General features: G+C 40.4%; 1 protein-coding gene across 3 annotated transcripts in view; it reads right to left on the bottom strand.

The window, feature by feature from the left end:
* The window catches only part of ONECUT2 (one cut homeobox 2), a 133249-nt gene that overhangs the window by 82361 nt on the left and 23538 nt on the right, over positions 1 to 27350 (bottom strand). The window contains exon 2 of one of the 3 annotated variants that reach the window (XM_045021146.1): positions 116 to 11655. The exons of the other annotated variants lie outside the window; for them this stretch is intronic. Within the exon in view, the coding sequence (XP_044877081.1) occupies positions 11369 to 11655 (287 nt within the window). The 3' untranslated portion in view covers positions 116 to 11368. Of the gene's footprint in view, positions 1 to 115; positions 11656 to 27350 lie in introns of those variants that run through there. 3 annotated transcript variants of the gene reach the window in all.

Below are 27350 nucleotides of genomic sequence, written 5' to 3'. Positions count from 1 at the left end.
AGCAAAGCTCCCATTTACTTCAGTGGTGCAGGATACGACTTTAGGTGGGTTTCTAATAACTATAAAAGGCACCTGAAAATAAAGGACCTTTTCATTGCACAAGGAAGCAAAAATGTCAGGTTTTCCTCCTTTATTGAACTTTGGCAAATCATATGTGTGTGTTTTTTACATCAATAGCTATAAATAAAAAATTGAAAATTATACAGTTTTTGTTATTAAGATAAAGGACGTCTATTGGCACAAATCATTGAGTAAAAACCTTTAATAATAAAATAACATTCACTCTGTAGCTACTTTATTTGTCTGGAAAACTCAGCTTACACTCAATTCAACATATCACCTCCACAAAGTTAAAAAAAATGACATAAAATGGCATAATAAAATATACCTTAAATTTCATAATACAAGTACCTTGGCAAATCTTAGTAAGCTGGACCATCTACTGTTTGTTATAAACAGTAATGGACATTGTCATTGTCTCACATACCCCTTGTTTCCTTTGGATTGAAAAATTAATTTGAACTTAATGTAGAGATATTATAACTGCATTAAGCAGGAATAGTTTGTGGATCTGTTAGCATGAGTTGAATTTGCTGAAACAAATATTGATTCTGTTTATTGCGGAAGAACATATAAAGCTTTCTGGAAGATTAAACACTAGTACAATCATTAACTGTCTTACAAAAAACCTATTTAAAATTCTTGTATCCATTACCATCTTTGGCAGATAAATAAGGGGAAAAAATAAACAGACTATATTACAAAGCTTCCATTATCACAATCTACTTCATAAGACCAAATAAAAATATGTTCCTTTGCACTAATGAAAGCACATCTCCAATATATTCTTAATGCCAGACAATATAAACACTGTACTGATGTTAAATTTAGATGTTGTGTATAGTAGACTGCCACTTTTACACCTTCTGTTTCCTAAATTGCACTCTCCTATGTAAAGTAAAGTGTATTTAGTAGTTGATTTGGCTTTACGTTTAGCATGGTCAATGAGTTAGGTTTATGTAAAAGGTTGCAAGTGGGTGAGTGAACCCAAATATAAAAAACACTAAATTCGCCAATACCAAATAGTGCTACTATAAAATTAGTTTTTGTGGGTTCTTGACGGATAGATTAGTTTAGGATATACAGATGATTTTAAATTGGGTACAAAATATTTTATTAAATACTAATCCTAAACTGAGGGAAATGAGGGTTGGGTGTGTCCTAAAGGGACTGAACAAAAACGAGCTTCAGTATTCTTTCAGTAAGAGTCAAATAAAACCAATGTATGCACTTCAGACTAGAGAGCGACGTGAAATACAGTTGCATAGGCAACACAAATGGGAGGAAATTCTAACTATGTTTTTTTGACTGAATCACTGAGGCAGTCTGAATTGTTGTTGTACAGTAGATCTGCTAATACTGAAGTTTTTGGTTCATGCTGAGTGCTGACCTTATTACAAAATACAAGAAGAAACCAAGCACAAAAAGAATCAGAATGGTTATTCCCAGCAAGATCAGTGGAAGAGGTCTGGAATTTTTATGAAGCTCCATAATATCTACATTTACATTCGAGGGTATTACATGTTATGTCTAAGGTTTCTGCCATAAAGCCAAAATAACTCCTTTTATTTTTGGAAAAAATGCACAGTTGACTCAATTTTGAATGAGACATATTTTGAAATGACCCACTCATAAATTAAATTTATTGGCCATGTGGACCTGCCAATTGGTCAAACTTTGCTTTGAATAAAATTTCCTGTTTTATAACTGGAATCCAATTTGATTTTGTTGTTTTTTTAAACATGGACTGATCAGGACAGAGCTTAATAGTGATGTAAATGCTCATATAAACTAGTATTTCAACTGCATGAGGCAGAACTGTGCATGTTTTCATAGTTTAAATGTATACACAATTGTTCCACAACTGCTAACAGATAACAGGCTCCCATGCATAAATTCCATTAAACCAAAGGTTAAGGTCTAGTTCTGAACGAAAAAAAAAGTTGCCATTAAGAACCACAACGCATCACACTGCTAAACTTTTTTTGCCTCATGCATACAAATTATAGCACTGATTGGTAGTTGCTAATTATAATACTACACTGTAACACAGAACAATTAGTTGTTCAGACCAAGTAGCACAAATGTAGAAAATAATCATATTTTTTTTCAACAGAGCAAATTAACACAGATTGTTTCTTCAGCAAAATATGAAACTGTAAACTTTGGGCTCATTCTGCAACTTTCCCCAATCCAGAATAAATAAAAATCCAAAGGGAAAAAAGACGGACGGACATTATTTTAGCGCACCTTTTTTGTCTATTACAAAAGCACAACCTAAAACGTATAAAGCTTTTTTTTCTTTAAATCACAGTTACCAAAAAGAAACAGTGAATAATTTATTACATACGCTATAATAACATTACTCTACACACTATCATCTATGAGGTATATCTGAGAAAATTCGGTAAGGAATTGCGCGGTCTGCGTTGCCAACATGCCCAGTTTTATATTAAAGCTTTGGAACCGTGAAGAAATAGAAAAGGAGGAGGCGGAGGAAGAAGAAGAAGCAGCAGAAGACGAACCTTTGGTATTATTACAAATATTGTTCTTTGTGGGGTTGCATTGCAAAGCACCACAGTACAATAAGCCCACCAGGTACAGTATGGCGGCCCAGTTGAAGCTGAGGTATTCACAGGAAGAATTAAAAAAAGCACAGAGAGGTTTAGACTGGCAAAATCGTTGCTTTGGTTCAAGGAAGGCACTCGTCCCGTGGTAATGTCACACTTTGCAAGTGAAGCATGAGTCTGGCAAGGAATGCAATTGCTGTAGGGGATCCTGCCAATTCTGACTATTTTCTGTGTTCAAACTGTCAGTGTTCTTAGATGTACCCTGGGAGGTGAGAGAGGGTGGTATAGTATGGAAGGTTTCACCTAACACAAGGAATATATTGGCTCCTCCATACCTAGAAAGCATCCTGAGAATTATTATAGCTCCATGTTGAAGGTGGATAGATAGATAAATAGATAGATACAAACAAATATCAAAAGCACACGTATCAAGCCACTGTCTTTTCCAAGAAAGAAAAGACTTGTTATTTTGAAAAAAAGAAGCAGCAAGTTTAGTACAAAAATGGAGCTTTTGGGTTGAGCTGATGATGAAAATAGTTTGAATCAACAATACACTGCTGATGCAAACACCTTATTGTAAAACTCAAATATCACTATAATATATGCAAGTGCATTAGACTATTACACAGTTTTATGTCCCTGATCCTAGCAGACCTATCTGTCTCAGTGGAGCCCCACTGACCCCAATGAGATTCTGCATAGGTACAATCCTTGTTACAGAACCAGGGCCTTTGTATCTTTGCAGGGCTGGATTCTCCTTCTGTTGAGGAGTTTTCTATGTCAGTGGGAGCAGGAGCAGGCCCATAGATTCTACGGGCCAGATAGCTAACTCAGTTGCTCTTGTGTAACTGAACTCACTGTCTGGATTTACTGCTCTACAAATCTTCTGCGTATGCTGGCACAACCTTGCTCTCTTTACTCAGGCAAAACTCCCACTGAAGTCGATGGGATTGTGCAGGGTCCAAATGAATGCAGAATTGGGCCCTCTATGTCTAAACCTATTTGATATAAACCTGTGAAATGTTAAATGCTGTATACAAAAAAGCAAACCATGCTGATGAGTGGATTTTAAGTCAATCATATAACAGGCTAAAAGAAACAAGCACAAAAGGGCATTATTTATTCCCTGATGACAAAAAGAGGTAACCAAATTTTAAGTAATCACTTACGCGCATCTTATTAATGGAGCATAATGTGTCTTCATTTCTCTGCTAACTTGAGAAAAAATAATTAACTCAATGGATGAGAAGGTGAAAAAACTGCAATTGTAAAAAAAATGGGAAAGCAGCCTTTGTTTCGCTTGAATCTAGAATGTGGGTTAGAAACTCAGGGTTTGTTTCTGATCTTTGTTTCAATGGTGTAAAATCACAGTAATTTCATGACTTCCTGGGAGATATCCAGATTTACACTGGAGCTCTTAAGATAAGACTCTGGTCCAGAAGATTTACTGTACTAGGTTTGATCTTTGATTCACTGACATATGTCTACACTGCAGTCGGGACATGTGATTGCAGCACATGTAGACATAACAAAAGCAGTGAATCTGTAGCACGCTGGACAGCTCTGCTCAATTATATACCTAGGACCCTGGGCAGATGGCACTAGCCCATGAAGTCAACTGGGCTGCCCTGGCTTCGTTGCTATTGTTTTGTTACTCAAGCTAGCTTGAGCAAAGCTAGCTCAGGTATGTCTACACCTGCTGTAATCACACCTCCCAATTGCAGTGTAAACATACTCTAATTAATCTGGTATTTTGCTTCTTGCAGCACCCAATGCCTGATGTTTTAGAGGAAGTAAAAAAAAAATCCCATAATGCACACAGTCACGTATGCAACGCTTCGCATAGGGCAGCAATTACTTCCTGACCTCTCCACCATCCACTAAAATAGTGCTGTACTTCAGCAGAATCTGGCTTTATGTGAATTAGAGATACTTGCGTGAGTCTGCAGGATTGAGCCCCATGTACATCATTCCCACTGAAGTCAATGGAAGCCCTGTGTGTGGAGCATCTACTAAATCATGCAATGAGCAGAGAGAAGTACCTTCTTAACTGTGTGGCTTTCTCCTGATGATTCCTGATAATGCACTTAAATCTCTAAGGACCGTCAATGGGAGTTTCGCTTGAATAAGGACTACAGGATCAGACCCATAACGTTAAACAGAGAGAGAGAGACCCTGGTCCAATTTCTGCCATTGATTCAAATGCAACCCCCCCGAATATTTCAGATGGAGTTCTGCATTTGGCAAGATAACTGGATATAGATTTATTTGATCAAGGTAACAGTCAAAGAACAAAAAATAGATACCAATCAAGAGTCAACACAGTTGCTCCAACTGATTGAATCTGGCAGGTGGGAGAAGTAAAGTGGTTCTACCAGGCTCTGAACTTGCCTGACTTGGCCTTGGACATTTTTAGCTGGCAGGAAGGAATAGAATAAACACAGAAAATGCTCCCATCAGAATTAGCAGCCCCCGCTACAGGAATTTCTTTGGGGTATCTGAGTTGCAGCTGTACATTACTGTATGTCAGAGAGAAAGGTGAAAACTATAAAAGAGCACGAGCAAAATGCAGACCGCACAGAGAAAGAAATCTTTGGTATCTTTGGTATCATCAACACGATTAAAATTACAAATGGAAAAAGTCAGTGAGGTAGCCTCTTTGGTTCTCACTAGAAATAGAAAGGTTTTTTTCTTTATTTTTTTCTTTGTTTTTCCTCTTTTTTTCCCCCCACACACGCAGAGTTCATTCTTGGAAGCAGCTAGTTTAAGGGTTTCTCTGTTTTTGCTTGTCGTTATATTTTTTTCCCCCATCTTAAGTTTTCAGAAGCCACAAAGTTCAGGCAAAGTATCTCAGTGTCTTTTTTCTATTGTTTCTGAATGCACAGTTATAGGTTGAATATTCATTGCTTGTCCACAAAATTCGCTCTGTTGTTCTGACAGAAAATAAACTGTAGTGCTTTAGGTTGTTTTAAATAAAAAATATAAAACTATACAAGGGCATCTTTCGCAGATGCTGAATAAGTTAAATAAATAAGGTATATTGGGAAGGCTTCATGTGTCATAATAATTAAAGGTACGTCCCACTTTCTAATGAGATGGGAAGGGGGATTAACTTAAATAATTTAATTATTGATATTTAAACAATTTAAATCGATTAAAAGAAGAAATAAAACTTAAAAATCCCTTTTTAACCTGTTATTTTTCCCTGTCTGTAACAGAACTTAGCTGCTTTATGAAGCAATACTAACTTTAAAGTATATATACTAATATAAGCATTGCATCTATGATGCGCTACAATTCTAGAACTGATAAATACGTAAAATTAACTCAAATGACAAAGTAATCAGGAATGATTTAAATTAAATAGTTACAAAAGATTATCACTTGAGCCTGTTCCTGCAGTCTGTAAGCAGGCAAAACTCCCACTGAATATTAAAATAAAATGAAACCACATGGGGATTTAGCCTGAATAAAGATGTCAGGATTGGTCTGAGACTAATTTAAATAAAGTACATCATTGATAGTTAATATATTGGGTCACAACCCAAAAGAGTCAGGAAAAAAAATAAAATCATTCAAAGATTACCATTTAAAAAAAATTTAAACAATAAAAATTCCCCTTAATAAATACAAATTAGGCCCAGTATAATCTATAAAGTTTTCCCACTTTTAAAAATACTCAGGTGTTGTGACAAGCAAGAAAAACATCAGATTTCTCCCCCCACCCCCCCATAGCTAGCACAACCTTTCCAAAGCTACGTCATGACCATGTCTCCTTTTGGAAGAGGAGATTCCTATTCCCTTAAGTAGGTTTGAGCTTTGCTTTGCTGGTTTAGTCCTTCTCAGGTCTTTGGATTTAGCTTTAGTTAAGAGAGATCCAGAATAAAGCTATTCAACCGAAGTAATCAAGCACATTCTTTGTTCCTTCAGAGATGATTAAACAATATCCAAGGGTTCTTGAAAGTTGAATTCATCTTGGATGTGCCCATGATAGTGACTCCAAGTATATAGTAAAGAAGATGCTGGGATACTATTTTTACATTAGTTTTTTTGCATCCGAACAAATAAACAAAAAAGATACAAGTTATAGCATATAGCTATAGAGAGTTATAAACAGATGGCATATAAATGTAACACGCACATTTTGGATTTTTTTTAGTATAAACAGAATATACTGTATATCATACATATGTGTACTCATACCCACATATATATCTACACTCAGTTTATACCGCTAACATGCATTTTATATGAGTTATATGCTACATAAAAAGCCTGATACAGTTGACAATGAAATGGAAGACTTAATATGGGTTGATAAAATATACGGGAGTCAAAAATGCAGCAGTATTTTCATATGTCCATATCAAAATCATTTTTGACAAATAGGCATATAATAGGAACATTGACATGGCCATGGCCTCAAAATGCAATCCTCTCTCAGGCAAAAGCTTACGCTGCAATTTTGCTTGACCAAAGGCTGCAGGGTTGGAACCCTAATCATAACAGCAAAATCAATATGTTGTTTCCAGTGTGTGTTTGTTTTCTAGTAGTTTAAATTTAAAGATTGGAATTTGAGCTATTATATTGTCTACCAAGCACATCCAAACATTTGCGGGGAATCAAAAATATCACGTTTTATCTTAAGAATGATTTTTGTTTGTTAATAATTCAGTATTTAACCTGGATTGTTCTGGCTGCAGCTGCTGGCCTAGAGTCAAATAAAAAAGACTTACACTCATGCTTGAATAAAAATAGCTTTTTTTTTCATTGCATGGTTAACAGCTTTTGCATTCTCCCATGAGATATGAAGCTTAGACACAAATTTTCCTGGCCATGCTCTTTCCAGAGATAGTTGGGCATCTGCTGTATTTTTTATTGGTGAGATGAGACAAATAAAGCCTAAAAGGTGTTTAGATTTTAGACAATAAATTATGCTATTTTGGTCTGAAACAATCAAGGACCTGATTCTGATTCTCTCATGTTGTGTAGCAACATATGCCACAAGGTGTCCCATTGAAATTCATAAGGCTGCTCACAGGATGCAAAACTACTCAGCAAAGGTCGGGGTACTAGAATCTGGCCTCAAACAATGAGAAAGAGATGTGGCAGGAATTTCTAGAAAATTCCTTGGGCTTCAGTGCATATGATGTAAAATGGTCTTTGAAGTTGTGAGAATTTACTCACTTTTCTCCTTTTACTCGTTAAAAGTTTACAAATCACTAATTTTCCAGCATAAAACCCTTATATGGGAAACATGGCACTTTCCCCTTGATTATAAAGCAGACGTTTAAGCACATCCACCTGCTGGTTTATGTTAGAAGGCCATCTGTATGGAAAACTTACTTTGGCACGGACAGCTTATTTTGACCACATTCCTTAAATGATGGCTGGGATATTATTTTTTGTCAGATATACACATCAATTAATTGAAATCATAAGGAAAATTGACAGTAATCTAAAAGAGGTTAAGAAATGACATTCTGTGATTTAACTAAAGTACTATGTCCATCCCTTTTATAGAACAGCGAAGGGTATATAACATTATGGAATGGGATATGAGAAAAACAATATGAAAAGCAGCATTGTATAATACTGCTAGAAAATGAAGAACAACAGTATTAGGATGGAAAATTGCTAGTATGGTCAATGATCATATGCAAGAAGTGTGGAGATAGGCATTCTCAAACCAACCCTGTTTTGAACACTAGCTTCATACCAAACTTTGAACGTGAAGTTTAGATTTGGATCAAAGCTTCATAAACTGGACTCTCTTTCTATTATGGGCCAAATCAAAACCTTAAACCCCAACACCTTGATTCTTTGGAAAAGTGTGAGTTCAGATCTGGCTTTTGCAACTCAGCTCCATCTCCGATAATGAGGCTTCACTTGTTCTTTGGAGACTCATGTATGACCAACCTTCTCTGGGAAAGAGTTATGTGGAAACAATAATTTCCCCCCAAAGCTAGCATTTATCAGGTTAGTTGCTGATGCTGATTCCCAGGTAGCCATCTTGAATTTATTTCTAAGGAAAGGTCCTTAACTATCCTTCTGGTACAGAAACATTTTCTACTTTTCTTTCTTTTCTTAAAAAAAAAAAGTAAAATGTAGAAACTGATTATATTACTTTTATATGCGGTGTTATTTGAAAAGAAGCCCCAAGTCATCTATAGAGATGGAGTTGAATTGAGACACTGGTTGCAACCCTCCTCAGATTCCCTCCCCCCAAAAATTTGAGGAAATTCAGCTTTGGTCCTGGATCCGAATTTCATTATTTGGAAGTATAACGGTTCAAACCAGAGCAATGAATGCAAACCACCCAAACTACTGGAAGCTCTGATCCAGTTTGAATTCTAGATCTGATCTTTGTGACTCAGGCTCATCTCAAGTGAAAGTCAGTATTTACAATGAAGTATTTCAGTCCCTGTCTTGCGAGATTCATTTAAGGGGAAGAGGAAGAGGATCTGGTCACTTAAGCATTTTTTCCCATATGGGATGGTTGTTTAAAGCTCTGAACATACAAGAGAACAATTCTACCTGTTAAAAACAAATAATATTCAACTGACACATTTTCCCACAAACTCTCATGGACAGAGAAGACAGATTAGTTTAGTATCCCAACACCTTATACTTGGAGTCCATGGAATCCTTGAAAGATTCCATGTGGGGGGAGAAACAGAAAAATAAAAATAAAACCCACCCTTTTTGTTGCACAAAGAAACAGAATTGATTACCTTTACACAGATCAATGGTGCTATAAGCATTTTAGCCGTGCAAGAGGAGATAATGAACTGAAACAAAAGTTGTGAGAAATCCTCATCTTTGGTATTGTAGCTGTTGAGGTTTCGGTTGCTCTGTTCCTTGTTCTTTTGAAAAAACTGCATAGGCACAAATTAAAGACAATCTTCAACTTTAAGATTACTGAATTGTCAGATGAAGCAGCACTCACATTGGCTTTACTTTGTTTTCATTCTTGTCAACCCTTTCTTTGAAATCTGCTTCCTAAAATGTCCACGATGTCTGTCAAAACACAGTGTGTTGTGTTGTTTTTGTTTCCTGACGTGCTTCCTTGGTTTTTTTTAAATTTTATTTTATTAAAATGGAACAGTTTGTTGCAGAAGAAGTAGGTGCAGAAAAAGTTTCTTTGGTTTCGATTAAGTAGTATATAAAAAAGTCTCAAGTGTCTTTAAAGAATCATTACAGCGTTTGGCTTGCTTTTGAACACTCAATTGGTGTTTCAAAAGGGGCCATTCACTGGTAAATATGCACATCAAGTGACCATAACAATTTCAGTGAGAAGGATTGTTTATGCTATTTAAAGACTACTGTAACTGCAGCTAGTATGGCCCTGCTAGCGCTGCTACTCCACTCACAACTTCGCTAATGTTGTCAGCAGCCACTTTCTGCTCAATTGTACAGCAAACTAAAATGATAGAGTTATACTTTGGAGTTTGCAAGGCTTTCTGATTTCTAAAATAATCACAATACTATGATGATGATGATGAAAATAAATGGCAAGTTATAAATGTCTTTGGCTTACAATATACTGCATCTTTGGTGTACTGTGTTCTCGTCAGGTTAAATGAATTAGTAATGGAGATGTGATAGATTTTGATGTCATATTTAAGTCATATGCAGCACATCTACATGGTCAGTGACATCCTGAAAGTGGATGCTTTTTTTCTGCTAAGAAAATACCAAGGAACTCTAATACTGAATGCATCAATTTAAAAAAAAACCCACCTAAATAGACTTCAGTAACAATGAAATGATAAGGAGAAACTAGATGCTAATAACTAAAAAGGACATATTAATGACCTAAGGAAATCTAGCTCTCTCAAAATGTTGTGTTTGCTCCATGCACTGTAGCAGTTAAATTGACCTCCTGAGTGTGTATCTGCATTATGTACAAACACAGAATTTGTGACAAACAGCAAAATGTGCTTGAAGCTTGTGTGGTCACATACTTTTCATTAACAACTTCATAAATTAGAGTGTCTTGAAAGAACAGATGTAGAAAGTCCAGAACCATTCTATTTCTGTATCTATTGTCTTTGTGCTTGATACTTTGAGCTCAAGTGAACTGAATTTTAGTGATTCAAGACCATGTGAGTGTTCACTGATAAGTTTAAAAAATAAACCCGAAACATAAAATTGGATCCATTTTTTTTTCTAAAACATCTAAACAAAACAATGCCTGAGATTACAAAACAGGTTCTTGGATTTTTCAATTTCCATCTTTTAAGATTTGTGCTCAGTTCTCATGTTGTCAAGTTATGGGTGTGAGCTTTGGTATATTGTGGTGTGGCAAGCCTAAGCATTTGGAAAACAAAGTAGGTCAGACATGTTTGCATTTCTGTTTAGCTACCAACTCTGGGCAATCCTGCAGTACTCCCATCGCCTTAAATGCTGATCCATAGTTTAAGTCTTCACTGGCTCTCAGGAAAAATTTATGTCATGAATGACCCACTTATATTTTGGATATGCTTAGCCTGTCTTGAATGTAATACTATATAGAAAGTGATTAATTTGTGATTTGCGCCTTCTAAAACTGACTAAATAGACATTAAAAAAGTGTCCTATGTTTACAGCTAGACTAGAATTACTTTCCAAGAGAATTGTGCTTTCAAATCACCAGTGAAGGGCCCCATTCAGAATCCATACTTTTTCTTTTCTTTCATTCTTTTTTTCTCTTTTTTTATGGTTGAGTTGTGCCCAATTTAGATTCCTTTCTTCAATCATGCTTTGGTACAAGTGCTGGAGGCTGAAGAGGATCCCCCTGTACTCAAATCATCCTGCCATTTCTCAAGGCTGCGTCTCCTAGCGTTCATGAAGAAGTTACTGACAGTGGTAAGTTCCAAGCCCAGCTGTTGGGAGATGGTGATCTGCATTTCTTTGGATGGACGTTTGTTCTCTTTGAAGATGGCAAAAAGTGTTCTGCGCTGGAGATCGGTGAAAACCAGACGAGATTTCTTCTGGGAATTGTTCCTGTCTTTATTTGGTTCTTGTTCTTTGCGTTTGCATGCTTGGGGAACCAGAAAAAAAAAAAGAGAAAGAATCAATGTATGCATAAGTACCAATAAACTGAGCTGGTGATACATTGAAAACATTGATAAAGCTGTACAGTGGATGTAAACTGTTAAACTTTATTGTGCAAATTGCAGCACTGTCAATAACCACTGTTCTCAGGTTCATCTCTTAAGAATGTGAGTCACTGATATGCTTAGTGTGGGCAGTAAAACCAAAGAGATCAATTATCTGAATTAATACTGAGTAAACAATTAGTACTTGAAAAAACTTTCTAGGAGGAATTATATGGGGGTGAGTTTGGTCCCAACCACAGCTAAAAGGCCTGATTTTTCAAAAGTGACTAATGATTTTGAGTCACGCCAATTCTAGGTGCTGAGCACCCATCCACTGAAAATCAGGCACCCTCAGGTGTCATCCAAACATTAAGGGTACGTCTTCACTACCCGCCGGATCGGCGGGTAGCAATCGATTTCTCGGAGTTCGATATATCGCATCTCATCTAGACGCGATATATCGAACCCCGAATGCGCTCCCGTCGACTCCGGAACTCCACCGGAGCGAGTGGCGTTAGCGGAGTCGACGGGGGAGCCGCGGACATCGATCCTGCGCCGTGAGGCAGGTAAGTAATTCGAGCTAAAGTACTTCGACTTCAGCTATGCTATTCACGTAGCTGAAGTTGCGTACCTTAGATCGACCCCCGCCCCCTAGTGTAGACCAGGCCTCAGGCTCCCAAAATCATTATCCTCTTTAAAAATTGTAGGCTTTTAGTTCTATTCCTATTATAAATGACCCCCTTTAAGAAACATATAACTCCTCCATAAAACTTGCTTCATGATCTGACATGTAGAATACAAAATTTCACCCTAGAGAAGAAAATTCAAACCATATCTGTCTCGCCTTTCCCAGTAGCTAACAGAAAGCTTCACTGTTTTCAGATATTTTTGGGGAGCTCTTATAACACACAACAAGCTCAGATTTTATTTTGCGAATGAAATTGTGGAGGCTGTTAGTCCATTATGTCAAGTAAACTATTTAGGAAGTGGATCCATGCACAGAATAAATACAAAATGGAAATGACTATTATATGCAAGCAGAGCATGTACTCCATTGGCATGTTGGGGCAAAGAGCCTTTTCTTAGACCTAAAATTACATATGCACTCCGGCAAACTGCAAAAGGCACTGCACTGCAGTGGTGAGGTAAAGGCATGAAAATATGCTGTGTAAATATACAGGAGAAGGCAGAGAGCTGAACCAACATAATCCACCCCCACCCCATTTCTTACAAAGCCTCACCACACAGACACCATCCATCTGGAGCTCTGTGGATTGAAAGGGTATGTCAGCATGGTAGCAGTTTGAATCTAGCCAACAGCCCTCTACAGTATTATCTGCCAGCAAATCAACGTAATTTCCATGGGAAATTCCAGAGGGAGTGATTGCTGACAGTTCCAGCGTTAATTCCTGCTGCAACCAGGAAGAGCTGCTGAAACACCCCAAGAGTTGTGGTGCTATTTATAGCTCAACTGGGGACAAGAAGTACCAGAAATCTGTCAAGCATGTTTATTCTCTTGAGATTTCCAGGCACATTTTGCAGACTTGAGAGGTTCCAATAGAGTTCAGCTAAGAATCAAAAGTCTTGATGTTTATCAGACCATGAGCTAAATTTCTGCAACTTCTGAAGTTCCTGCATTGCTACTGGGAATGTGTAGCACGAATGAGATATAGACGTCAACCCAGTCTTTTAATATTATTCAAACGGAAAGCAAACCTAGAATTCAGCAATTTTATTTTGACTAGCCTAGTCCAAACTCCCCACGAAAACCAAACCAAACCAATCAACCAAACCCCCAAAAAATCCAAACAACCTCCCCCCAGTTCCCCATATCAAATTATAAATCCCTCAAATGATATACAGATTATATTATCCTATGTTAATTATTTAATATTAAAAACACAAAACCAAGAAAATTCAGTTAAAACTAACCCCCCTGTTTAAAAAGTACATTTCATGGTGCAATATCCTTCTTATTTATTTCTTTGTGCAGTATGAGGTGATCAAGACGCAGTGCTTGCATTCTATGATGCTGAGCATTATGGAGAAACCCTAGATAGTTACATTAGATAGAGAATTATTAGCATGCCCTTTAAAACCTTGATTAAATCAGTCTCAAAATAATATTTTTTGATCAACAACTTAAAGGGCCACTGTCGAGGTCAGTAGGCCCGAAATGTCACTCACCTTTTCTTCTCCTCTGTCTGTCTACAAACCCTATGCAATTCTTTCTGGCTTTGATCCTGCAAGGTGCTGAATGCCCTGGCCCTGATCCAGCAGAGCACTTAAGCACATTCTTAGTTTTAAATACATGACTCATCCCATGGAAAGCAATGAGGCTAATCACACTGTTAGAATTAAACACATGCTTAAATTCTTTGCTGGATTAGGACCAGAAAGCTCAGCACCTTGCATGATTGAGCGAGGTATGTCAGTTCAAACCTTCCCCTCAAAATCCCGAACGCTTCAATGATCTTCTTAGGAAACAGGAAAACTCAAGAGCAGGTGCCCCAAATTCATGAGCAACCCTACAATAACAAATCAATTTGTGTGCGACAGAAGATAAAATTTTGTAATGTGAAACCAGATTTCAGTTTCAAGCTTCTATGGATTACTGTAAATCGCAGTTAGAAGAAAAAAACATATGAGATAACCCCTTCATGACATTTTTTGCTATTGCTAAGAAATCTACAACAAGTGTATGCACGCTTAGGGTAGAGTATCTGTGATAGCCTCCCATTTCATAAACCTCTTTTTTTTTTCCATAATGGAATTGTTTTCCAACCAGCCCTATTAGGAATTTACATTTCCTTCCTAAATCACCACCCCACCACGCTCCGCAAGGGACCCTCTCTCCAGCCCAACCGCAGCCGCCTAGCAACATGAGCAGAGACACCATTTCCAACGCCCCCTTCTATCTGTAACAGATAAACTAGTTATTTGATTCATACTAAGTAAAGAAACAGGTTTTATGGTTAATTTAAAATCCAACATAACCTGTCGATTATGCCATGAGGCTCAACAAAACCCTATTTAGTGCTGGTTTGCTTGAAACTCATCACAGGTTCGTCAGGCCAACTGATGCCCTCAGATTAATTTAAGGCTAGTGGGCTTGCACGGGTGTCGCTGAGGGCACAATCTGAAGATAACGGGTGGCAGAGGTGTGGCTGATGGCATAATTTGGCCCGCATATTACAATGAATATGGAACCCTAGAAGGCTCTTTTTACAATGTCATTTGTTGGGGTGGATCAGCCGTTTAGTGACAAAATTCCATCATAGGCCTAAGGGCCTGTAGCGGGCTGGCTACCCGCTCCTGCCCTTTGGGGCTTTAAAAACAGCCCTGGGAAGGGGCTTTTGGCTGGGCTGATTGGGGAAATGGCGGCAGCTGGGGGCCATGCCCCAAACTGAGCCCAGGGCCTTATAAAAGGCCAGAGCAGCCAGGAAGCCAGAGAGTCTCTCTCTGTGGTTAGAGAGAGATGGGCCTGGCTGCTTACACGTTAAGATAAGTACCTAGGGTGAAGCAGGACGGGGAAAAGGCTGAGGGGCTGGGGAAGCTCCAGCCTAGGAAAGCCCCAGGCCTGCGGCCTAGCACGGGGCTAAGAGGTACTGGGGTTTGCAGGGGGCAACCTAAGGATAGGCAAAGCAGCAGGTCCGAACCCCGTTGCCGGTGATGAGAAGGCTGACACTGCAGTCTGTCCCAGGATATGGGGCTCGATAGTGACTGAGCAGTAGCCATTCTGAGGCAAGTGGGGATAGCGTGGTGGGGGGGGGTTCCCCTGAGAGGGGGAGACCCAGTTAGAGTAAAAGGGGCACTGGGTCCAGGGAGGGACACGGGCTGAGAGTAAAGCAGGTGGATCACCAGCCTGCAGAGGGCGCTCCAGACTGGAAAAAGAGCTAAGTTGCGGAGTAACCAGTAGGAGGCGCCGCAGGGGTGAAGCCCGACCCGTTTACAGGGCCATAGCAGGCCCCAAGTCAGTGGAATCAGTTTCCACTGTACTGGATAAGGCAACTGTGGAGTGGGGTAGCTGAGGAACTCCATATGACTAGCTCCATGCTTGTAATTCAGAGAGTAGAATACAGTGGGCCTTAGCATCAGGCTGAGGAGAGCTGTGGGGGCTGCTTCTCCACTGATACCAGTTTTACAGTAGCAAAACTCCACTGACTTCAGTAGTTACTCCTATTTTACACTGGTGTAAGTGAGAGGAGAAGGGGGTGCCCAGGTATCGTGGCTCCAGTTTCAGCCTGGGGCTGCAGACTTGCCCTGTGTCCTGCCTGCAGGATGGACTGGATTCGGTACACCATAACAGTGCATATAGGCTCTTCTGGATATATGTTCTGCCACCTCGTACATGGCCCGTCCACAGCTCTCTGTGTGCAGCACAGGGTGATTACAGACTTGGGGCCCCATAGGAAAGCATTTGGAACTTCTTCTTGTGCAGACTAAGCTGGAGATACTGCCTGTGACTAGTCTATGAGGCTTTCCTTAGGGAGTCGTTGAAGGATCTGCTTGTCTGGGCTGATTAGAGGGAGATGGAAGCAGCCTCCAAAGCATCTGACTCTTCTGACGGGCTCAACTCCCTCTGCAGCCTAAGTGGGGAATGGAGGAGCCTCCTAACAGGACCATGGTCAGCAACGTAAATGGAAATGAACGTTCATGCACAAACCCAATTAAATATTGTCATGTGCACAAATGAGCTCCACAGTGCAATCCCAGTTGTGCACCCAACTGAGCAATCAGGTGTACAATGTGCCCTATTCAAACAGGTGTAGATGGATGCAATTCCATTAACTCCAATTGACTACAGTATAGTGATGGTACTGCAGCTCAAAACATCCCATTATCATAGAATCATAGAAGATTACGGTTGGAAGAGTCCTCAGGAGGTCATCTAGTCCAACCCCCTGCTCAAAGCAGGACCAACGCCAACCAAATCATCCCACCCACGGCTTTGTCAAGCCTGGCCTTAAAAACTTGCAAGGATGAAGATTCCACCTCCTCCCCTAGATAACCCATTCCAGTGCTTCATCACTCTCCTAGTGAAACAGTGTTTCCTAATATCCAACCTAGACCTCCCCCACTGCAAATTGAGACCATTGCTCCCTGTTCTGTCATCGACCACTACTGAGAACAGCCGAGCTCCATCCTTTTTGGAACCCCCCCCATTCAGGTAGTTGAACGCTGTTATCAAATCCCCTCTCACTCTTCTCTTCTGCAGACTAAACAAACCCAGTTCCCTCAGCCTCTCCTTGTAAGTCATGTGCCCCAGCCCCCTGATCAATTTTGTTGCCCTCCACTGGACTCTTTCCAATTTGTCCACATCCTTTATGTAGTGGGGGCCCACACAAACTGGATGCAATACTCCAGATGTGGCCTCACCAGGGTCGAGTAGAGGGGAATAATTACTTCTCTCGATCTGCTGGCAATGCTCCTACTAATGCAGCCCAATATGCCATTAGCCTTCTTGGCAACAAGGGCACACTGATGACTCATATCCAGCTTCTCATCCACTGTAATTCCCAGGTTCTTTTCTGCAGAACTGATGCTTAGCCAGTCGGTCCCCAGCCTGTAGCGGTGCATAGGATTCTTCTGTCCTAAGTGCAGGACTCTGCATTTGTCCTTGCTGAACATAAGAACATAAGAACGGCCGTACAGGGTCAGACCAAAGGTCCATCTAGCCCAGTATCCTGTCTACTGACAGTGGCCAATGCCAGGTGCCCCAGAGGGAGTGAACCTAACAGGCAATGATCAAGTGATCTCTCTCCTGCCATCCATCTCCATCCTCTGACAAACAGAGGCTAGGGACACCATTCCTTACCCATCCTGGCTAATAGCCATTTATGGACTTAACCACCATGAATTTATCCAGTTCCCTTTTAAACACTGTTATAGTCCTAGCCTTCACAACCTCCTCAGGTAAGGAGTTCCACAAGTTGACTGTGCGCTGCGTGAAGAAGAACTTCCTTTTATTTGTTTTAAACCTGCTGCCTATTAATCTCATTTGGTGACCCCATGATCTTGTATTATGGGAATAAGTAAATAACTTTTCCTTATCCACTTTCTCCACATCACTCATGATTTTACATACCTCTATCATATCCCCCTTTACTCTCCTCTTTTCCAAGCTGAAGAGTCCTAGCCTCTTTAATCTCTCCTCATATGGGACCCTCTCCAAATCCCTAATCATTTTAGTTGCCCTTTTCTGAACCTTTTCTAGTGCCAGTATATCTTTTTTGAGATGAGGAGACCACATCTGTATGCAGTATTCGAGATGTGGGCGTACCATCGATTTATATAAGGGCAATAATATATTCTCAGTCTTATTCTCTATCCCCTTTTTAATGATTCCTAACATCCTGTTTGCTTTTTTGACTGCCTCTGCACACTGCAGAGCCTCATCTGATTTCTTTTGTCTCAATCTTCCAATTTGTCTAGGTCACTCTGGACCTCATCCTTATCATCTAGCATATCTACCTCTCCCCCCAGCTTAGTGTCATCTGCGAACATGCTGAGGGTGCAGTCCATTCCATCATCCAGATCATTAATAAAGATGTTGAACAAAACCGGCCCCAGGACCGACCACTGGGGCACTCCGCATGATACTGGCTGTCAACTAGACATGGAACTGTTGATCACTACCTGTTGAGCCCGACAACCTAGCCAGCTTTCTATCCACCTTATAGTCCATTCATCCAGCCCATACTTTTTTAACTTGCTGGTAAGAATACTGTGGGAGACTGTATCAAAAGCTTTGCTAAAGTCAAGATATACCATGTCCACTGCTTTCCCCATATTCACAGAGCCAGTTATCTCATCATAGAAGGCAATCAGGTTGGTCAGGCATGACCAATCTCCCCAGCAGCCTCATATAAACTGTGAACTGCAGAGGTGACAGAATAGACGTATTCAGGATAATAGGTGCTGGAACTAGGGGTGCTGGGAATGCTGCTGCACCCTCTGGCTTGAAGTGGTTTCCATTATACACAGGGTTTACAGTTTGGTTCAATGGCTCTCAGCACCCCTAATATACAAATTGTTCCAGCGCCCCTGTGCATGATCCTACACAAGGGAGCCTAGGGTGAGGGAGTGTAATTACCTCACACTGCCCATTACCCATCTCACAAAGAAAAGGAGGAAGCCACCCAGGAGCAATTCCATCCACGCCTGTCAGAATTCATGAGGGTGGGTGGGTCAACAGATCAATTACATCAAAGGCCGCTAATGGATCTTAAAAAGTTCAGTATAGATAGCTGATTTTTTATCCATTAGCAAAAGGAGAACTTCTAGCAGAAAAAAACAATGTCATCTTCATAATGTGTCCAAGGCTAAAACTAGACTGATAGAGGTATCTGCACAAAATCCATGTTTTGACACGCCTAGGTAACATGCTAAGACCAAAATATTCCTATTAGATAAGTGACTGGATTTGCAGATGTGCTGTTGGAGCTAACCTAACTTTAGGCACCTACGTTTGAAAATTTAGCATCTCTGGAACTGAGAACAGAATTTGGCTTGTCTGCCCCCTTTCACACCGGATGGAAAGGGGTATAAACTAAATGGACGTTCAGGGAGGTGCATCCACCTGCACCTGTTGCAATAAGGCACAGCTGCGCGCTTGATTGCTCATTTGGGTACAGAGCTGGGATTCCACTGACAAGATCATTTCTGCACATCAAAATATTTCTTTGGATTTGTGCAAGAAGGTGTGCGCTTAAGTCAGGGGTGGCCAACTTGTGGCTCCGGAGCCACATATGGCTCTTCAGAAGTTAATATGTGGCTCCTTGTATTGGCACCGACTCCGGGGCTAGAGCTACAGGCGCCAACTTTCCAATGTGCCAGGGGATGCTCACTGCTCAACCCCTGGCTCGGCCACAGACCCTGCCCCCACTCTACCCTTTCCCATCCCCTCCCCTGAGCCTGCAGTGCCCTCGCTCCTCCCCCCCACAGCCTCCTGCACACCACAAAACAGCTGATTGGGAGTTTCGGGAAGGGAGGGGGAGGTGCTGATTGGCAGGGCTGCCGTTGGGTGGGAGGTGCTGGGAGCAGTGGTGAGGGAGCTGATGGGGGGCTGCTGATGTATTACTGTGGCTCTTTGGCAATGTACATTGGTAAATTCTGGCTCCTTCTTAGGCTCAGGTTGGCCATCCCTGTCCTGATCATTCTCTTCCTCACAAGTTCTGCCACCTATGAATTCCCTGCTTCTAAACTCTCTCCTTATTCCCGCTGGAGCTCTCTATAAACTCTCTTTCAAACTCAAGCTCTTTCCCCCTGAGAGGTCTCTTCTGTACCCCAAAGCTCTTATTCCACCTTTAAGCTACCAGATAATGCTATCCAAGATAATGTTTTATTATATGTCTGAGAGAAAAAGAAGGTTTTAATGTATTCATACTGGATTTTTCCCTATTGTATTTTACTTAGTCTTTTGTCTCAAATCCAATTCCATGATATGCCAATGAAAGGCAAGGAATGTGATGAGCTCTTACATATTCGCTGAAGTTTGTAATAGGTTTTGGGACATTGGGAGGACTATGATATTTTCTAACATCACTAATTTATGTCCAAAGACATTCTGTGTATTACAGTTATTGGTATCTAATAATAAATAATGCAAAGCTACGCACTTCTCAATGCATTCAGTAAATACTTTCCTTGAACTGTTAAGTTTACTCTTGAAAAGGAACCATAAAGGCAAATGTTTTTCCTTGATGTGCATTTATCAGAAAGGAAAAATGGAGTGGGAACTCTCTTGTGAGATATAGTTATTGTCTAGGAAACTTGCCTACAAAGCGAGACTCATTTTTAAGGAGGGAGAGGAAGTAGCCATCTTGATTTTAGAAAAGTCTTGATTTTATGTACTGGAGTTAATATTGAATGTTGTCTGTAAAAGTCAATAGGTAGTTGGCAATAACTGTGAGTTTTAACTGTGGACATTTGGAGCAAGAAACGCAGATGCATCTTTTTTTGCACTAGACTGCACTGGAGAAAATAGCCTGACTCATCACTGTGTTACTCCAGTTTTACAGATGCATAATACCATTGACTTCATAAATGCATAAATGGTAGCAGCATAGTGGTGAATCAGGCTGTAAAAGAAGGACCGTCCTTCCTAAATAAGGACAGTGGGTTTGATTTAGACAACAAAGAACTAAATAATGGGATCTGAAAGCAGCAGAACTTTTTTAAAAAATCAACAGAATTAAAAAAGACCAAAGAGTTTGTCATGGTTGCATTCTTATAATGTCACTTTAGATATTAAGGAGCTGGAATGCAGACTCGAAGTGGGAAGTCTGCAGTTCAGTCTGAGAAGTGAGGGTGAGATAGGAGCAAATGGAACCAGTCTAACAAGCTGTGCAGTTATGTATTTTTAATCAACCTTCATTGATTAAAAGATATATTTTTCCACTATAGAGAGACAGATTCTGATCTCAATTACAGTGGTTAAAATTTAGAATAATCTTCATAGTTACTCCAGCTTTTCACAGGTACAATTGTATCGAAATTTGGCCGAAGACTCTGGTTCTGACACAGATGTCACTTGCACCACTGCAAACCCAGAGAAACTCCGGTGAAGTCAATGGAGTTAAACTGGTGTTAAACCCTGATCCAGTAAAGCACTTACACACAAGTTCAGATTTAATTCCATTGACTTCAGTGAGACGACTCCCAGGCTAGAAGTGAAGCATGTGCTAAAGTGCTTTGCTGGATCTAGGACTCAGTGACACCACAATAAGGCTCTCATTTTTTCCTTTCTAACATATGCAGCAGCCATTACATAGCTTTGCTCTGAATATATTACTTTTATAAGTGAATGTAGTGTTCATGAAAGCTTCCCGAAGGATGAAATCTTCTGTTTATCAACTGAACAGGTATCGTAACTATGAACAACAGTACAAACTTCCCCTCACTGCACCTGACCTGGTGGGATGAAGTCTAGGAGTGAGAGGGTAGTTCTTGTTCCAGGCTCATTCCATCTTTGGCCTCTCTACAGAGCTTGCCAAAAAGGCTGCCAGTTAGCATCATCGTCAGTGGTAATTTTGTAATGAGGCACCTGTGTCCAGTAAATCTAGATTGAGACCACCAAGTCATTCCATCTGGGCCACTGGATGGCTTTAAGATGGTAATGACTGTTGGTCACTATCACCCAGGACTGGATACAACCTGATAATGTAGAGATGAAAATCTTCCTACCCTACTACCCATCCTCTGAGCCACCCAGACCACCTAGCATTGAGAATTTTACTATATTATATTACATATTCCAGGGCATCTTTAAGAGACTAGTTTACTGTATATGTACCACAAGATACATTCTGGAGTTGTAATTAGAACTGAACATATAGTGCAAAATACTTTTCCTCTAATATTTGTTCAGATTTTTAAATGAATCAGTTTTGCCCATGCCCATGCCCTTTTCTATGAATATTCTAGTGAATGGGTTGGCTGGCAGGAATATTTGTGGAAAAAGTGAATTTAAAGCAAATAATGAAGAATGTTACAATTTGCTTTGAATTCTGGAACATATATATGTGCACCAGAAACTTGATTCTAAGAGCTATCTTTTTTTCCAGCAGAAACATATCATATGGCTATATATCCAATGAAAACTAAACAAAATAACTCAAATTTTGAGTACTGAATAGTCACAACAAATTGCTTGTGCACAATCTACAAAGCACAAATTATCCATAGATACTATTCACTACATGACACTACACAGCTCTAGATGTAAATAGTTAAGAGAATATATGTATGACTGGAATTAAGGCAAATGCCATTTTGTCTGAAGCAATACAAAATACCGGCACTATATACCAGCGCTAGTTTACAGGGAAAATTGTATGTCACTTTTCTTCAGTAATATCAAAAAGTCCCAATTTGTTCAACAACCTAGAAATCTAAGAAAGATGAAAGCACAATGACAAAGATAGATACTTCTCCTCCTCATCATCATCGTTGTTCCTATTATTTTATTATAGCAGCGCCTAGAGGCCTCCATTAAGATGAGGGCCCTACTGTGCTAAGTATCGTACATACACATAGAAAAACAGAGTCTCTCTCCAGAAAAGCTTATAATCCAAACAGAAAATGCAGACAAAGGGTTTGTGGAGGAGAAAGTTTCAATAATTATTCTGTCAAGGACCCAGTTTGTCTGTGACTGGCAAATGTGATAGGCGCAGCTGACATTCAATAAAACTTTTTTTTGGAAGAAATATCTTGTTGCAATAAGTCACTCCACCGTCAGTTCAATGTCCATCCTCAGATCAGTCTCCTGTAGCCATCTGCCCAGACTTAAGAGAAGGACACGGGAAACAAGAAGAATGTAATGCCTTTATGAGGCACTTCCCTGGAACAGCCAAATATGAGCATCATTATGAAAGACAACATGGTGTGCCTCTCGTAGATGTGGTGAAATCCTTCACAGAGTTATCAACTTTAACAACAATACAGGAAGCCTGTCAATACACAAAGCTTTTTCTCAGAAGCAGAAGCTGCTGGAGCTTGAAAGAAAGGAAAAGAAATGTCGTATGGGACCATCCTGCCCTATGGTACTGTCATGAGGCTTAACCCCCATCATCTGCAAGGCTAGTGAATGCACCCAATTACTCATGCTCTGCACCTATGGAGGTGAGTAGCTAATTGGCTCCCAGCCAGAGGGGACAGAGCTAAGCCATAATAAGTAGACTGAAGGAGTTCAGTTGAGAGAAAGAGATGGCAGAGGAGACAGGTGTGTCTCGTTGAGAGAAGCCCAGGGCTAGGGTACACAGACAGAGGCAATGGGGCAGCACACTACAGGGCCAGCAAAGACTCCTTGAGATAGGGTCTGCTAGTGAATACACCCAATTAGGAACCTGAACCTGGGGAGGTGAGTAGCTAATTGGCGCCTGGCCGGAGAGGAAGGAGCTCAGTTGAGAGAGAGATGACAGAGGAGGAGACAAGTGTGTCTGATTGAGAGAAGCCCAGGGTTGGTGAAGGGTCAGAATCCATTAGCTATGAATGTAAGATCTTAACTACAGTTTCTCCTGAGAACTTTTCATATAGGCCCGGAGTCCACAGCTTGGCTTGGGCTATGGGGGCTGGCTAACAGAGAACAATACATAGCTAAGAGGAAGCTGGGGTAAACAGATAACCTTGTGTGTTTCAAGTCAGTGAGCGGAGTCAGCATAACTCTGAATGTAATTGGGCGTCCTTATCGCAAGTTATAGACACATGAAGCGCTGAGAAAGGCCTCATGGTTACTCCCTAATGCAGGGAGGAGATAGTGGTACATTACCCCTCAGATCCCAGACAGAGTTCAGGGAGAGGCCCAATATAATTGACATGAGTTATGACACCCTCCCCTCACAGATGTATGCCAATCCTAGCCCACAGAAATGCAAGGGTAAACTTATAAACAATTGTTATTGTTAAGTACTAATTACTGCCTTTTTCACTTTAAATCTCCAGGAATGTACCTGTTGATCAACCAGGAGAGCTGCTACCTCATTCCCCTGGACCCCAAAATTAGGATTTAACCTATACACTTTAATAGACACAGTTTGGGGGTAATTACCTGTGTGTCAGCAATATGTTAATTTGAGCCTTGGGTGGAACCATTATGTAATCTTTTAGACCATTGGCTTATTGTGCTATCTTGTCTTGCTGATAGAACCTATCCAGGGGCTTGGGAAAACCCATCCCCATTGTCTCTCTCTGCGCAATAAGCACCATATATAATCTATAGTCATTAATTGCTTTGCAGTGTCTCTGAGCCTGATAAGCAAAGTGACATTTCGCCAGTGCTGTGCGTAATAAACTCCTGTGCTTGACTCTACACGGTGTGGATTATTGTTCCTTCAGTTGGGGTACACAGAGACAACAGGGGCAGCGCATGCTATTGCAAAGGAAGCCCTGAGATAGGGTCTGTAAATAGAGAAGAAAAGAGGGCAGAGGAACTATTCAGTTTTGGCTGGATTTATGATACCCCCAGAAGGGGTGTGAAATTAGGTGACTTGGCTGAGGGCCAAGACCCCGACAACCTGGGGCCAGAGGGAGGTGGTTGGTAGGAGGCGCTGCAGCCAAAGATAGTGTCAACCTTCCGCACTGACGTGAGTGAGCCCCACCAGAGGTACATGTAAAAAGCCAGAGCAAGTGGCTAGACACTGTTTACCTTCTCCACCAACCTCTGGCCATGTGACATAAATTATTTGTGCAGCGGCTAAATTCACAAAGGCACTTAAAAGCCTAACTGCTATTTTAGGTTTTTGTGTCCCAGACTTAGGCCCCACTGACGTTGACAAACCCCACTCTTGGCAGCCACCTAGCCCTGTAGGCATCTAAACTCACTTAGCACCGAAGTTATTGCAACAAAGTTCCCATGAGCCTATGTCTCTGCCTCTGAGCAGGTGCACGGCTGCCTCACTCTAAGCATCCAGCTACCTTAGTCCCAGTGAGATTCATGAACTGGGGGAAGATAGGCGCTTCCCTGCAGGGCCGAATCATGTATGTATGCTCAGAACCACCTAACTGTACATCCTGCTGCTGCTGCTAACGTTTAGGTGTCTGACTCCAGGAGAGGGTTCACAACTCTGAATCCCAAGTGAAGATAGGTGCCCCTCTGCAATCCAGTGTCCATCTCCCTGAGAGCGGCAGGGCTTAGCACATATCCCTTTCAGCAGTTCAGAAAGCTGGCTTTTGTTAATCCCATTCTTAGGCACCTGTCTATCCCCATTCATTGTATAGGGAACCTAGGCATCTAACTCAGCCTTTCTGAATCCCAGTGATTTTCTAGATGCCTAAATCCCTTTGTGAATCTAGCCTCAGGAATACACTATAACAAAATAATACTAGTGGTGGCAACTTGGAAATTCCAAACTCAACTGGGAAGCTAATTATAACATCCACGTTTCATATGAGGGCACTTCCGTTTATTTAGAAACCTAAAAGTCCATTTTACGTTCTGATGAGACACTTTTAGTGGCATCTGGATGTTCTGTTTAGATGTTAATGTCTGCAGATAAAGCCCACAGTTGTCAATGAACATAAGTCAGACTGCTCTGTTTTGGGGATGTTTTTGTCACAACCATAAAACTGATTAGAGAACCAGTAAAATGATTCACTGAAAATATAAAACATACATGTCTGAAACTTTAAGGCATGACTGCTCTCACTCACATTGGTTTTATACTACTGTAACTCCAGTTATTAACGAGTACTATTATTAATCATTCTTACTGCAGTAGTGCCTGGGGATCAAACAAGTCTGGAGCCTGACTGGGTTACATGCTCTACAAACACACAGAGAAGTAGAGAATCCCTGCCTTGAAGAGCTTACAATCTAAATATGACTTCAGTAGATTCACTCCCGGTTTAAACCAATTTGAATTAGATCAGAACTGAGCCCAAGAGTTTCTGATGGAATATCTTCTTGTTAAAAAAAAATTATCATCACCGAGAAATCCATTTTAATCTATTTGCAATGACCCACAAAAAAGAGAAAATTAGAACAATTGTTCTGTAAATTCTATATAGAATAAGCCTGCATTGTGCAATATATTTTACTGTGGAAACTTATTTTATTAAAAAGAAAAGACCATGAAAAATGAGATTGGACTGGGATTTTCTTTACAAACAAACAAACAAAACTAACTAACTAACTAACTAACAAAAACCATGGGAATATGTATGACATATGTAATTGTGAATATATAGTATTCACGGGGAAAAATTCAGTTTCATTGTGTTTATTATTGTTGTTATTTTATTTTGTAAGTCTTGATTTCTGTTTTTTTACATATGCTGGATTAAAGCACCTTTCTGAGCTGGTTAGACCTGACTATTGATAGAGCTATTCACATTTTTTGTACACTGAAATCGCCTTCGTGTTTTGTTATGTGCAATGGAGATCTGTTTTCTAGGTGATTTTTATCTTGGTACTTCTGAAGGATAGAAAAGTGGCTGTCTGACTCCTAGCTAGGAAGAATCCAGAATTCACACAAAGGCAGGCTTGTAAGAGAAGGAGTATCTCTCCTGGGGACCACATTCTTAGTTTGGCCTTTAGGTCCCGTTTGTCTCCTTCAGTCTGATTTCCCTCTCATATCTGAAGGGTATGCACAGAACCAGTTCCCCTTTAGTGTGATCTGCTCTGTGCTCAGCATGATACAGCCTTTGCCACACCAAGCAGAATTGTTCAGAGCTTATCTTTTTCCACTAGGTGAAGTAACTAATGGGAGCGGGAGCAGTCCTCCTAAGTCAATGAGCAGGCTCTGGGACACAGCTAGCCAGTCTTAATGACACTAATGTCTAATGACATTAGGCTTAGTCCTGCAAGGTACTGAGCATTCTGGGCCTGATCATAGAATATCAAGGTTGGAAGGGACCTCAGGAGATCATCTAGTCCAACCCCCTGCTCAAAGCAGGACCAATCCCCAGACAGATTTTTACCCCAGTTCCCTAAATGCCCCCCTCAAGGATTGAATTCACAACCCTGGGTTTAGCAGGCCAATGCTCAAACCACTGAGCTATCCCTCCTGATGAAGCACTACAAGCTTAACTTTAAGATCATTAATAGCCCCAGTTATTTAAATGGAACTACTCAAAGGGTTTGCACCCACTTCATTTAAGTCAATGGAAAAACTCCAGTTAACTTCAGTGGTGGACA

This window comes from Mauremys mutica, chromosome 6 (genome assembly GCF_020497125.1).
Source record: "Mauremys mutica isolate MM-2020 ecotype Southern chromosome 6, ASM2049712v1, whole genome shotgun sequence".
Lineage (NCBI taxonomy): Eukaryota > Metazoa > Chordata > Testudines > Geoemydidae > Mauremys > Mauremys mutica.
Note: the sequence above shows the minus strand (reverse complement) of the source record. Positions and strands in the feature narration are given on the sequence as shown.